The sequence below is a fragment of the Solea solea genome, chromosome 8 (genome assembly GCF_958295425.1).
Source record: "Solea solea chromosome 8, fSolSol10.1, whole genome shotgun sequence".
NCBI classification, from domain to species: domain Eukaryota; kingdom Metazoa; phylum Chordata; class Actinopteri; order Pleuronectiformes; family Soleidae; genus Solea; species Solea solea.
Window position 1 is genome coordinate 17827599 of NC_081141.1, and position 14035 is coordinate 17841633.

The window sequence follows — 14035 nt, forward strand, 5'->3', positions numbered from 1 at the left end:
AAGATCAGTTTTCATTCTTCCCAACATCTAATTGAGAAAATGATCCTTGTTATCCGACTTCTCAATTACAGAGGGACAAACACTCTTGCACATGCTGCGATCTGGTTGTTTTTCACCTCGGTTTTCTGAGAAGAATGGGCAGAGTCAGAAAGTCCTCAGCCAGAATCACTTCTACATCACTGTCCCGCAGAGCGTCTTCAGCCTGTCTCTTGAGCTCTGAAACATCGTCCTCGTCTCCCTCCTTCAGCAGGGAGCTGGGCTTGTACCTCTGACTGAAGTGGTACAGCACCAACTTCCTCGCACAGCATTCCCGAGCCACTGTAGCCGCCATCTCCGGTGTACTGTGTCCGTGATCCACTGCTTTCTCCCTGTGTTCGTTCCCAAGAGTCGCCTCATGAACCAGAACGTCCGCGCCACTGCATAAACTCAGAGGCCCTGCCCCGAGAACTGAGCTACAGTCTCCTAAAATGCAGACTTTCCTCCCTGGAATGGTTTCTTCCAGCACGTCACTGGGCAACACCACATGCCCGCTTTCCAAAGTCACGGACTCTCCGGCTTTGAGACGCCCATACAAAGGCCCCGGTTTCACTCCTGAGAGACACAGAAATTAGACTACTAGTGATCAACGTGGCATATGGAGGACAATTCTTCCTAAAATGTACACATTCTACCTGGTATAAACATACAAAGTTTATACCATTTTAATTTCTGAGCTAAGATCTTTCGTATTACTGATCTTCTGCGAATGTTTACACCCGTCCACAAATAGTCTGAATATAAAAAGAGAAATAGAAATATCAAAAAGGATTCTGCGATTCTTACCCAGTTCCTTCAGTCGTTCGATTTTCAGTCTTCCGGGGTGATCGTGCTCCTGAATGCAAAAACCGAAGGAAGGGATGCGGTGAAACAGCCTGAAGGCTTTGACCACAAACGACTTGTCTTCAAAGAGGGGGTAAGAGTCACTGGACATGTCCAGGGAGATTGTCCTGCCCAGTCGTTCCTGTGGGTGCAGAGGACTGCACTCTGCTGTCATCTGGAGAGACAGACATCCCTAAACGTTACCAACTCCCTTAAAATCCATAGAAATCCACATTTATATTCAAGGTATTGGATGTTTCATTGTGGACACCTTTTAATGGCGTCATCCTCTTGTCTCATTTCATGGACACACACTCCACTCTTCTAGCTGTATGATTTCCGGTTAATTTTGTGGCTACTGTAAAGCAAATAGTAAATGCACATCCACATTTGTATACTTACAGTACCGTATATAATGGATCTACAGTAATACCCCCAATGAAACATCATTTTTGACTTTTTGTTTGTTTGAATTTGTTTTTAGAGTGGGTTTTCTAGTTTTTATTAGTTTCTATTTTTTGTAAATGCTTGGTTTCAGTTTGGTTTTTATTAGTTTTAGTTTTTTTAATATGGAGTATTTGCCAGGTGCAAGATTGAAAAAGGTCTAAGGTTATACCTTTTGTTGTTTTTGTTAACTATAATAATCTTGTTTTCGCATGCTGACTGGAGTTATAGTGAATTTTAGAATCCCTGACAAACATTGTGAGTTTAAAATGAGATATTTAAAAAAAAAAAAAAAAAAAAAAAGAAAACTATCATTCTCATAATTGCTAAAGCAACAGTGAAATGTCCTGTTTTTCCCAGTAGAGTGAGTGATGACCATTCTACCTCCAAACTGAGCTGTCCCTCTGCTGGACTCTGGTCAAGTGTGGGCTCCAGCTCGTGAACTACAGATGCATACAAACATACATTATAGCTAATGTCAGAGCAGGTTTATTACGTTTTAAGAAAAGTAGTTCATTAAGCTGTAGGTGCTAATCCTGGAAAATGTGGATAATACATTTTTGTTCTCAAATCTGTTGACAGCCATAGTAACCATGATAAATATAAGGTGGTAAGAGATTCAAGTAAAACATGCAGATGTGTGTGTGTGTGTTAGGCCTACCGGCATATGGGAAAAGCAGCTGTGACCCTGTTAGGCCAAGCGTCACCCTAAGAAAGTGGCGAAGGCCCCGGGGCCCGTAGATGTCCACACAGTTGTGGTTCTGCTGAGGGTCTGGGTTGGTGTTGAGACTGATTGTGCAGAGAAGACCAGGCAGACCAAACAGGTGATCTCCATGCAAGTGGGAGATGAAAACCTTGGAGATTCGACCTGGATAGACAACAAAGCAGACACAGGACTACATCAAGCTAAATCAAATAACATACATTTTAAATTACATACATTCACTTAAATGTAGTTTTCCATAGAAATACAATATTAAGTGAATCAGTATAAAACACTTTATTGAGTGTTAATACAAAAGTATTACTAGTAGAAAGAGTGAGAAGTTCAATCACAGTAGTTTGTTATGAATTTTTCATGCAGCACGAGAAGTTCTCCATGAACTCACCGGCTCTGAGTTGGCTCCTCATCAGCTGCGTCTGGGTTCCTTCTCCGCAGTCAAACAGCCAACAGTCTCCCTCTGTCCGCAGCACCAGAGCCGAGGCACCGCGGTGAGGAGACGGGTAAGCCGAGCCCGTCCCGAGGAAAGTCATATCCATGGTCATTCTCCCCAAAATCACAGGGTGACTAAAGGAAACCGTTTTTGATCAAAGTAAAGTAGCAGCAGCAGAAACAACAGTAGTCGTGTCTGGGTCTGGATCCTGTGAAATGCGCAGCCGAGGGAGGAGATGACTCAGTAAGGATACTACTCTGTACTCGCGGACTTATGAAACTTCATCAGCCTCAGTCCAAGTACGCAAGCGGCGAGTACGGTTCTTATAACCGGAAGTGTTCTCGCTCCGCCTGCTTTACAAAGTATGGCTCCAACTGGATAGAGCTCCGCCCCCTCTGCCTTGAAGACAATGTTGTCATGGTGGCCACTCGTGGTGCTGCAACCATAAATCAATTTGTAAATTTGTAAACCACTGATACAAAATGAGTTAGATATTCTAGATTTAAACCAAAAATCATATTCATGGTTAATATTCAATGGAATTTTTTTTTCTGTATTCTGAATCATGAAACCCACATAAAATGAAAAAAAAAAAAAAAAGTAGAACATTTTACACTTATTTGCGCATCTCACCTATGAATAGCACTTTATAGTTTGGCATATTTGAAGCACCTACTTAGTTCCAGCTCTTATTGTACCCAAATATTGAAATCCACTTATTGTAAGGCTAATGAAGATTTCATATTGCATGTATTTTCATTGTTGCCATAGCTTCCTTCAAGGCTGATTGTAGAGACTAGTGCCTTACAGGCTGATTATTAGGCCAATGATAATTTCATATTGCATATGTTTTTATTGTTCTGTTAATTGCCTTCATGACTGATTGTAGCGACTAGTGCCTTGCAGGCTGGTTATCATGCTAATGAAGTTTTCATATTGCATATATTTTCATTGTTGCCTGAGCTGCCTTCAAGGCTGATTGCAGAAACTAGTGCCTTGCACGCTGATTATTAGGCTAATGATGATTTCTTTTTGGATTCTCTGTAGCCTTACTGAATTTGAGCTTTCCAATTGAAATATTTTTTAGGAATTGACCTGACCTGGCGCAGAAAAAACAGTCCGAGCGCCAGCATTAGCCCCCTCTGCACCCGCCCTAAGCTCCAACCCTGGCCACCTCTGGTCAACAAGGTGCCATTGTCTCTCATATTGCACAATTTTTCAGTAATCTGTTAGCTGCCTTCAAGAGTGATTGTAGAAACTAGTGCCTTACAGGCTGATTACAGGGTAATGATGATTTCATTTGGTATAATCTGTAGTATTACTGAGTTGGAGCCTTTTAATGATTACTTAAAATGTTTTTTAGGAATTCACATGACTCGGGACAACAACAAAAAAGCCAGCCCCAACTCCAACCTCAGCCACCTCTGGACCTGCCCAAAACGTGACAATAAAGTCATATTTCGGTATATCATCCAAGATGTGACAAAAAAGTCATAGTTTAGTATGTCATCCAAAATGTGACAAAAAATCTTAGCTTAGTATGTCGTCCAAAATGTGACCAAAAAGTCATAGGTTGGTATGTCGTCCAAAATGTGACCAAAAAGTCATAGGTTGGTATGTCGTCCAAAATGTAACCAAAAAGTCATAGGTAAGTATGTCGTCCAAAATCAGTCAAAAAAGTCAAAGGTTAGCATGTCATCCAAAATCAGTTAAAAAAGTCATAGTATAGCATTTAGTCCAAAAATGGTCAAAAACGTCATAGTATAGTATGTTGTCCAAAATCACTCGAAAAAGTCATAGTATAGTATGTCGTCCAAAATCGGTCAAAAAAGTCATGGTATAGTATGTCGTCCAAATTCAGTCAAAAAAGTCATAGTATAGCATTTAGTCCAAAAATGGTCAAAAACGTCATAGTATAGTATGTTGTCCAAAATCACTCGAAAAAGTCATAGTATAGTATGTCGTCCAAAATCACTCAAAAAAGTCATGGTATAGTATGTCGTCCAAAATCACCCAAAAAAGTCATAGCAAGTATGTCGTCCAAAATGTGACCAAAATGTCATAGGTTAGTATGTCGTCCAGAATCAGTCAAAAAAGTCATAGTAAAGTATGTCGTCCAAAATGTGACAAAAAAAGCCATAGTATAGTATATCGTCCAAAATTGGTCAAAAAAGTCATACTTTAGTATGTCGTTCAGAATCAGTCAAATAAGTCATAGTATAGGATGTCGTCCAGAATCAGTCAAAAAAGTCATAGTATAGTATGTCGTCCAAAATCAATCAAAAAAGTCCTAGTATAGTATGTCGTCCAGAATCAGTCAAAAAAGTCATAGTTTAGTTTGTCGTCCAAAATCGGTCAAAAAAGCCATCGTATAGTATGTCGTCCAAAATCACCCAAAAAAGCCATCGTATAGTATGTCGTCCAAAATCGATCAAAAAAGTCATAGTATAGTATGTCGTCCAAAATCGATCAAAAAAGTCATAGTATAGTATGTCGTCCAAAATGTGACCAAAATGTCATAGGCTAGTATGTAGTCCAGAATCAGTCAAAAAAGTCATAGTATAGTATGTCGTCCAGAATCAGTCAAAAAAGTCATAGTATAGTATGTCGTCCGAAATCTGACAAAAAAAGCCATAGTATAGTATGTCGTCCAAAATCGGTCAAAAAAGTCATAATATAGTATGTCTTCCAAAATTGTTCAAAAACGTCATAGTATAGTATGTCGTCCAAAATTGGTCAAAAAAGTCATAGTATAGTATGTCGTCCAAAATCGATCAAAAAAGTCATAGTATAGTTTGTCGTCCAAAATGTGACCAAAATGTCATAGGCTAGTATGTAGTCCAGAATCAGTCAAAAAAGTCATAGTATAGTATGTCGTCCGAAATCGGTCAAAAAAGCCATAGTATAGTATGTCGTCCAAAATCAATCAAAAAAGTCACAGTATAGTATGTCGTCCAAAATGAGTCAAAAAAGTCATAGTATAGTATGTCGTCCAGAATCAGTCAAAAAAGTCATAGTATAGTATGTCGTCCAAAATGTGACAAAAAAGCCATAGTATAGTATGTCGTCCAAAATCAATCAAAAAAGTCATAGTATAGAATGTCGTCCAAAATGAGTCAAAAAAGTCATAGTATAGTATGTCTTCCAGAATCAGTCAAAAAAGTCATAGTATAGTATGTCGTCCAAAATCAGTCAAAAAAGTCATGCTTTAGTATGTCGTTCAAAATCAGTCAAATAAGTCATACTTTAGTATGTCGTCCAAAATCACTCAAAAAGTCATAGTATAGTATGTCGTCCAAAGTTGGTCAAAAAAGTCATAGTATAGTATGTCATCCAGAATCAGTCAAAAAAGTTATAGTAAAGTATGTCGTCCTAAATCGGTCAAAAAAGTCATAGTATAGTATGTCATCCAAAATCGGTCAAAAAAGCCATAGTATAGTATGTCGTCCAAAATCACCCAAAAAAGTCATAGTATAGTATGTCATCCAGATCAGTCAAAAAAGTTATAGTAAAGTATGTCGTCCTAAATCGGTCAAAAAAGTCAGAGTATAGTATGTCGTCCAGAATCAGTCAAAAAAGTCATAGGTTAGCATGTCATCCAAAATCAGTCAAAAAAGTCATACTCTAGTATGTCGAGCAAAATCACCCAAAAAACTCATAGTATAGAATGTCGTCCAAATTCAGTCAAAAAAAGTCATAGGTTTGTATGTCGTCCAAAATTGGTCAAAAACGTCATAGTATAGTATGTCGTCCAAAATCGGTCAAAAAAGTCATAGTATAGTATGTCGTCCAAAAATGGTCAAAAACTTCATAGTATAGTATGTTGTCCAAAATCACTCAAAAAAGTCATAGTATAGTATGTCGTCCAAAATTGGTCAAAAAAGTCATAGTATAGTATGTTGTCCAAAATCACTCAAAAAAGTCATAGTATAGTATGTCGTCCAAAATCGGTCAAAAAAGTCATAGTATAGTATGTCGTCCAAAAATGGTCAAAAACTTCATAGTATAGTATGTTTTCCAAAATCACTCAAAAAGGTCATAGTATAGTATGTCGTCCAAAATTGGTCAAAAAAGTCATAGTATAGTATGTCATCCAAAATCGGTCAAAAAAAGCCATAGTATAGTTGTCATATCCATGCCTGGCAGTCTCCTTTTTCCTGCATTTCCCCTCTCTCCCTGCGGTGTCATTTTCTCACTAGGAGCAGGTCCCAGGCTCAGGCAGCTGCAGCTCACACCTGGCGCCAATCACCTCATCAAGGCCCTGCTCAAATACTCAAGCTTTCAAGCTGCTCGCTGCCAGATCGTTACCGTTTATGAGTGGTGAACTACATCAGACCGATCACTGACGTTTTCAAACTGATTCTTCCCAGTGCTTCTGTGAACTCATTCTCGTGTTTTTTCTACTTTTTTCAGAAGATCGTCCAACCTGCTCGCTGCCTCCCAGGACCCGCTCATCTCCCAGCAACCTCACCGCTACCCTCCACCTGCCATCTTCAGCCCCCCTCCTTCTAAACTTTTCCACCAAATAAACCTGTTTGTTGCTCAGCTCTAAGTCTGTGTCCTGGTCCTATCTCCCACTGGTTGTCACAATAGTATGTCATCCAAAAAAGTCATAGTTTAGTATGTCGTCCAAAATCGGTTAAAAAAGCCATAGTATAGTATGTGGTCCAAAATGTGACCAAAATGTCATAGGTTAGTATGTCGTCCAGAATCATTCAAAAAAGTCATAGTAAAGTATGTCGTCCAAAATGTGACAAAAAAAGCCATAGTATAGTATGTCGTCCAAAATCGGTCAAAAAAGTCATACTTTAGTATGTCGTTCAGAATCAGTCAAATAAGTCATACTTTAGTATGTCGTCCAAAATCACTGAAAAAAGTCATAGTAAAGTATGTCGTCCAGAATCAGTCAAAAAAGTCATAGTATAGTATGTCGTCCAAAATGTGACAAAAAAAGCCATAGTATAGTATGTCGTCCAAAATCGGTCAAAAAAGTCATAGTATATAGTATGTCGTCCAAAATCAGTCAAAAAAGTCATAGTATAGGATGTCGTCCAGAATCAGTCAAAAAAGTCATAGTATAGTATGTCGTCCAAAATCAATCAAAAAAGTCCTAGTATAGTATGTCGTCCAGAATCAGTCAAAAAAGTCATAGTTTAGTTTGTCGTCCAAAATCGGTCAAAAAAGCCATAGTATAGTATGTCGTCCAAAATCACCCAAAAAAGTCATAGTATAGTATGTCGTCCAAATCGATCAAAAAAGTCATAGTATAGTATGTCGTCCAAAATGTGACCAAAATGTCATAGGCTAGTATGTAGTCCAGAATCAGTCAAAAAAGTCATAGTATAGTATGTCGTCCAGAATCAGTCAAAAAAGTCATAGTATAGTATGTCGTCCAAAATCAATCAAAAAAGTCATAGTATAGTATGTCGTCCAAAATGAGTCAAAAAAGTCATAGTATAGTATGTCGTCCAGAATCAGTCAAAAAAGTCATAGTATAGTATGTCGTCCAAAATCAATCAAAATAAGTCATAGTATAGTATGTCGTCCAAAATCACCCAAAAAAGTCGTAGTATAGTATGTCGTCCAAAATCGATCAAAAAAGTCAGAGTATAGTATGTCGTCAAAAATCACCCAAAAAAGTCATAGTATAGTATGTCGTTCAAAATTGTTCAAAAACGTCATAGTATAGTATGTCGTCCAAAATGGTCAAAAAGTCATAGTATAGTATGTCGTCCGTAATCAGTCAAAAAAGTCATAGTATAGTATGTCTTCCAAAATGTGACAAAAAAAAGCCATAGTATAGTATGTCGTCCAAAATTGGTCAAAAAAGTCATAGTATAGTATGTCTTCCAGAATCAGTCAAAAAAGTCATAGTATAGTATGTCGTCCAAAATGTGACAAAAAAAGCCATAGTATAGTATGTCGTCCAAAATTGGTAAAAAACGTCATAGTATAGTATGTCGTCCAAAATCTGTCAAAAAAGTCATAGTATAGTATGTCGTCCAAAATGAGTCAAAAAAGTCATAGTATAGTATGTCGTCCAGAATCAGTCAAAAAAGTCATAGTATAGTATGTCGTCCAAAATGTGACAAAAAAAGCCATAGTATAGTATGTCGTCCAAAATTGGTAAAAAACGTCATAGTATAGTATGTCGTCCAGAATCAGTCAAAAAAGTCATAGTATAGTATGTCGTCCAAAATGTGACAAAAAAAGCCATAGTATAGTATGTCGTCCAAAATTGGTAAAAAACGTCATAGTATAGTATGTCGTCCAAAATCTGTCAAAAAAGTCATAGTATAGTATGTCGTCCAAAATTGGTCAAAAAAGTCATACTTTAGTATGTCGTTCAAAATCAGTCAAATAAGTCATAGTTTAGTATGTCATCCAAAATGTGACAAAAAAGCCATAGTATAGTATGTCGTCCAAAATCGGTCAAAAAAGCCATAGTATAGTATGTTGTCCAAAATCGGTCAAAAAAGTCATAGTATAGTATGTCGTTCAAAATCGGTCAAAAAAGTCATAGTATAGTATGTCGTCCAGAATCAGTCAAAAAAGTCATAGTATAGTATGTCGTCCAGAATCAGTTAAAAAGTCATAGTATAGTATGTCGTCCAAAATGTGACAAAAAAAGCCATAGTATAGTATGTTGTCCAAAATTGGTCAAAAAAGTCATACTTTAGTATGTCGTTCAAAATCAGTCAAATAAGTCATACTTTAGTATGTCGTCCAAAATCACTCAAAAAAGTCATACTATAGTATGTCCTCCAAAATTGGTCAAAAATGTCATAGTATAGTATGTCGTCCAAAATTGGTCAAAAAAATCATAGTATAGTATGTCGTCCGAAATCGGTCAAAAAAGCCATAGTATAGTATGTCGTCCAAAATCAATCAAAAAAGTCATAGTATAGTATGTCGTCCAAAATGAGTCAAAAAAGTCATAGTATAGTATGTCGTCCAGAATCAGTCAAAAAAGTCATAGTATAGTATGTCGTCCAAAATGTGACAAAAAAAGCCATAGTATAGTATATCGTCCAAAATTGGTCAAAAAAGTCATACTTTAGTATGTCGTTCAAAATCAGTCAAATAAGTCATACTTTAGTATGTCGTCCAATATCACTCAAAAAAGTCATAGTATAGTATGTCGTCCAAAATTGGTCAAAAACGTCATAGTATAGTATGTCGTCCAAAATTGGTCAAAAAAGTCATACTTTAGTATGTCGTTCAAAATCAGTCAAATAAGTCATACTTTAGTATGTCGTCCAAAATCACTCAAAAAAGTCATAGTATAGTATGTCGTCCAAAAATTGTCAAAAACGTCATAGTATAGTATGTCGTCCAAAATTGGTCAAAAAAGTCATACTTTAGTATGTCGTTCAAAATCAGTCAAATAAGTCATACTTTAGTATGTCGTCCAAAATCACTCAAAAAAGTCATACTATAGTATGTCCTCCAAAATTGGTCAAAAACGTCATAGTATAGTATGTCGTCCAAAATTGGTCAAAAAAATCATAGTATAGTATGTCGTCCGAAATCGGTCAAAAAAGCCATAGTATAGTATGTCGTCCAAAATCAATCAAAAAAGTCATAGTATATAGTATGTCGTCCAAAATGAGTCAAAAAAGTCATAGTATAGTATGTCGTGCAGAATGAGTCAAAAAAGTCATAGTATAGTATGTCGTCCAGAATCAGTCAAAAAAGTCATAGTATAGTATGTCGTCCAAAATGTGACAAAAAAAGCCATAGTATAGTATATCGTCCAAAATTGGTCAAAAAAGTCATACTTTAGTATGTCGTTCAAAATCAGTCAAATAAGTCATACTTTAGTATGTCGTCCAAAATCACTCAAAAAAGTCATAGTATAGTATGTCGTCCAAAATTGGTCAAAAACGTCATAGTATAGTATGTCGTCCAAAATTGGAAAAAAAAGTCATAGTATAGTATGTCGTCCGAAATCAGTCAAAAAAGCCATAGTATAGTATGTCGTCCAAAATCACCCAAAAAAGTCATAGTATAGTATGTCGTCCAAAATCTATCAAAAAAGTCAGAGTATAGTATGTCGTCCAAAATCACCCAAAAAAGTCATAGTATAGTATGTCGTTCAAAATTGTTCAAAAACGTCATAGTATAGTATGTCGTCCAAAATGAGTCAAAAAAGTCATAGTATAGTATGTCGTCCAAAATCACCCAAAAAAGTCATAGTATAGTATGTCGTCCAAAATCACCCAAAAAAGTCATAGTATAGTATGTCGTCCAAAATCGATCAAAAAAGTCATAGTATAGTATGTCGTCCAGAATCAGTCAAAAAAGTCATAGTATAGTATGTCGTCCAGAATCAGTCAAAAAAGTCATAGTATAGTATGTCGTCCAAAATGTGACAAAAAAAGCCATAGTATAGTATGTCGTCCAAAATTGGTCAAAAAAGTCATACTTTAGTATGTCGTTCAAAATCAGTCAAATAAGTCATACTTTAGTATGTCGTCCAAAATCACTCAAAAAAGTCATACTATAGTATGTCCTCAAAAATTGGTCAAAAACGTCATAGTATAGTATGTCGTCCAAAATTGGTCAAAAAAATCACAGTATAGTATGTCGTCCGAAATCGGTCAAAAAAGCCATAGTATAGTATGTGGTCCAAAATCAATCAAAAAAGTCATAGTATAGTATGTCGTCCAAAATGAGTCAAAAAAGTCATAGTATAGTATGTCGTCCAGAATCAGTCAAAAAAGTCATAGTATAGTATGTCGTCCAAAATGTGACAAAAAAAGCCATAGTATAGTATATCGTCCAAAATTGGTCAAAAAAGTCATACTTTAGTATGTCGTTCAAAATCAGTCAAATAAGTCATACTTTAGTATGTCGTCCAAAATCACTCAAAAAAGTCATACTATAGTATGTCCTCCAAAATTGGTCAAAAAAATCATAGTATAGTATGTCGTCCGAAATCGGTCAAAAAAGCCATAGTATAGTATGTCGTCCAAAATCAATCAAAAAAGTCATAGTATAGTATGTCGTCCAAAATGAGTCAAAAAAGTCATAGTATAGTATGTCGTCCAGAATCAGTCAAAAAAGTCATAGTATAGTATGTCGTCCAAAATGTGACAAAAAAAGCCATAGTATAGTATATCGTCCAAAATTGGTCAAAAAAGTCATACTTTAGTATGTCGTTCAAAATCAGTCAAATAAGTCATACTTTAGTATGTCGTCCAAAATCACTCAAAAAAGTCATAGTATACTATGTCGTCCAAAATTGGTCAAAAACGTCATAGTAAAGTATGTCGTCCGAAATCGGTCAAAAAAGCCACAGTATAGTATGTCGTCCAAAATCAATCAAAAAAGTCATAGTATAGTATGTCATCCAAAATGAGTCAAAAAAGTCATAGTATAGTATGTCGTCCAGAATCAGTCAAAAAAGTCATAGTATAGTATGTCGTCCAAAATGTGACAAAAAAAGCCATAGTATAGTATGTCGTCCAAAATTGGTCAAAAAAGTCATACTTTAGTATGTCGTTCAAAATCAGTCAAATAAGTCATACTTTAGTTTGTCGTTCAAAATCAGTCAAAAAAGTCATAGTATAGTATGTCGTCCAAAATTGGTAAAAAACGTCATAGTATAGTATGTCGTCCAAAATCACCCAAAAAAGCCATAGTATAGTATGTTGTCCAAAATCGCCAAAAAAGTCATAGTATAGTATGTCGTCCAAAATCACTCAAAAAAGTCAGAGTATAGTATGTCGTCCAAAATCAATCAAAAAAAGTCATAGTATAGTATGTCATCCAAAATCACCCAATAAAGTCATAGTATAGTATGTCGTCCAAAATCAGTCAAAAAAGCCATAGTATAGTATGTCGTTCAAAATCAGTCAAAAAAGTCATACTTTAGTATGTCGTCCAAAATCGGTCAAAAAAGTCATAGTATAGTATGTCGTTCAGAATCAGTCAAAAAAGTCATAGTATAGTATGTCGTCCAAAATCGGTCAAAAAAGCCATAGTATAGTATGTCGTCCAAAATCACCCAAAAAAGCCATAGTATAGTATGTTGTCCAAAATCGCCAAAAAAGTCATAGTATAGTATGTCGTCCAGAATCAGTCAAAAAAGTCATAGTATAGTATGTCGTCCAAAATGTGACAAAAAAAGCCATAGTATAGTATATCGTCCAAAATTTGTCAAAAAAGTCATACTTTAGTATGTCGTTCAAAATCAGTCAAATAAGTCATACTTTAGTATGTCGTCCAAAATCACTCAAAAAAGTCATAGTATAGTATGTCGTCCAAAATTGGTCAAAAACGTCATAGTATAGTATGTCGTCCAAAATTGGTCAAAAAAGTCATACTTTAGTATGTCGTTCAAAATCAGTCAAATAAGTCATACTTTAGTATGTCGTCCAAAATCACTCAAAAAAGTCATAGTATAGTATGTCGTCCAAAATTGGTCAAAAACGTCATAGTATAGTATGTCGTCCAAAATTGGTAAAAAAAGTCATACTTTAGTATGTCGTTCAAAATCAGTCAAATAAGTCATACTTTAGTATGTCGTCCAAAATCACTCAAAAAAGGCATACTATAGTATGTCCTCCAAAATTGGTCAAAAACGTCATAGTATAGTATGTCGTCCAAAATTGGTCAAAAAAATCATAGTATAGTATGTCGTCCAAAATCAATCAAAAAAGTCATAGTATAGTATGTCGTCCAAAATGAGTCAAAAAAGTCATAGTATAGTATGTCGTCCAGAATCAGTCAAAAAAGTCATAGTATAGTATGTCGTCCAAAATGTGACAAAAAAAGCCATAGTATAGTATATCGTCCAAAATTGGTCAAAAAAGTCATACTTTAGTATGTCGTTCAAAATCAGTCAAATAAGTCATACTTTAGTATGTCGTCCAAAATCACTCACAAAAGTCATAGTATACTATGTCGTCCAAAATTGGTCAAAAACGTCATAGTATAGTATGTCGTCCAAAATTGGTCAAAAAAGTCATACTTTAGTATGTCGTTCAAAATCAGTCAAATAAGTCATACTTTAGTATGTCGTCCAAAATCACTCAAAAAAGTCATAGTATAGTATGTCGTCCAAAAATTGTCAAAAACGTCATAGTATAGTATGTCGTCCAAAATTGGTCAAAAAAGTCATACTTTAGTATGTCGTTCAAAATCAGTCAAATAAGTCATACTTTAGTATGTCGTCCAAAATCACTCAAAAAAGTCATACTATAGTATGTCCTCCAAAATTGGTCAAAAACGTCATAGTATAGTATGTCGTCCAAAATTGGTCAAAAAATCATAGTATAGTATGTCGTCCGAAATCGGTCAAAAAAGCCATAGTATAGTATGTCGTCCAGAATCAGTCAAAAAAGTCATAGTATAGTATGTCGTCCAGAATCAGTTAAAAAGTCATAGTATAGTATGTCGTCCAAAATGTGACAAAAAAAGCCATAGTATAGTATGTTGTCCAAAATTGGTCAAAAAAGTCATACTTTAGTATGTCGTTCAAAATCAGTCAAATAAGTCATACTTTAGTATGTCGTCCAAAATCACTCAAAAAAGTCATACTATAGTATGTCCTCCAAAATTGGTCAAAAATG

At 35.7% G+C, this 14035-nt stretch overlaps 1 protein-coding gene across 1 annotated transcript; it reads right to left on the minus strand.

Annotated features, from left to right (window-relative positions):
- Positions 1-11: 11 nt before the first annotated feature.
- Positions 12-2773, minus strand: elac1 (elaC ribonuclease Z 1). The gene is made up of 5 exons (XM_058636740.1): positions 2412-2773; positions 1964-2170; positions 1687-1745; positions 823-1033; positions 12-591 (listed from the first exon to the last, which is right to left on the minus strand). Exons 1-5 carry the CDS (start codon positions 2566-2568, stop codon positions 113-115), a joined length of 1113 nt encoding a protein of 370 aa, XP_058492723.1. The 5' UTR covers positions 2569-2773; the 3' UTR covers positions 12-112.
- Between the last annotated feature and the right edge of the window lie 11262 nt (positions 2774-14035).

Excerpts from the sequence above, each read along its gene's own strand:
- elac1 (XM_058636740.1), bottom strand. The coding sequence starts at position 2,568 with ATGACCATGGATATGACTTTCCTCGGGACGGGCTCGGCTTACCCGTCT. Across the intron at positions 2,171-2,411 it reads GAGGAGCCAACTCAGAGCCG|GTCGAATCTCCAAGGTTTTC; the intron begins GTGAGTTCATGG and ends TTGTCTATCCAG. Across the intron at positions 1,746-1,963 it reads GCTGCTTTTCCCATATGCCG|TTCACGAGCTGGAGCCCACA; the intron begins GTAGGCCTAACA and ends ATGCATCTGTAG.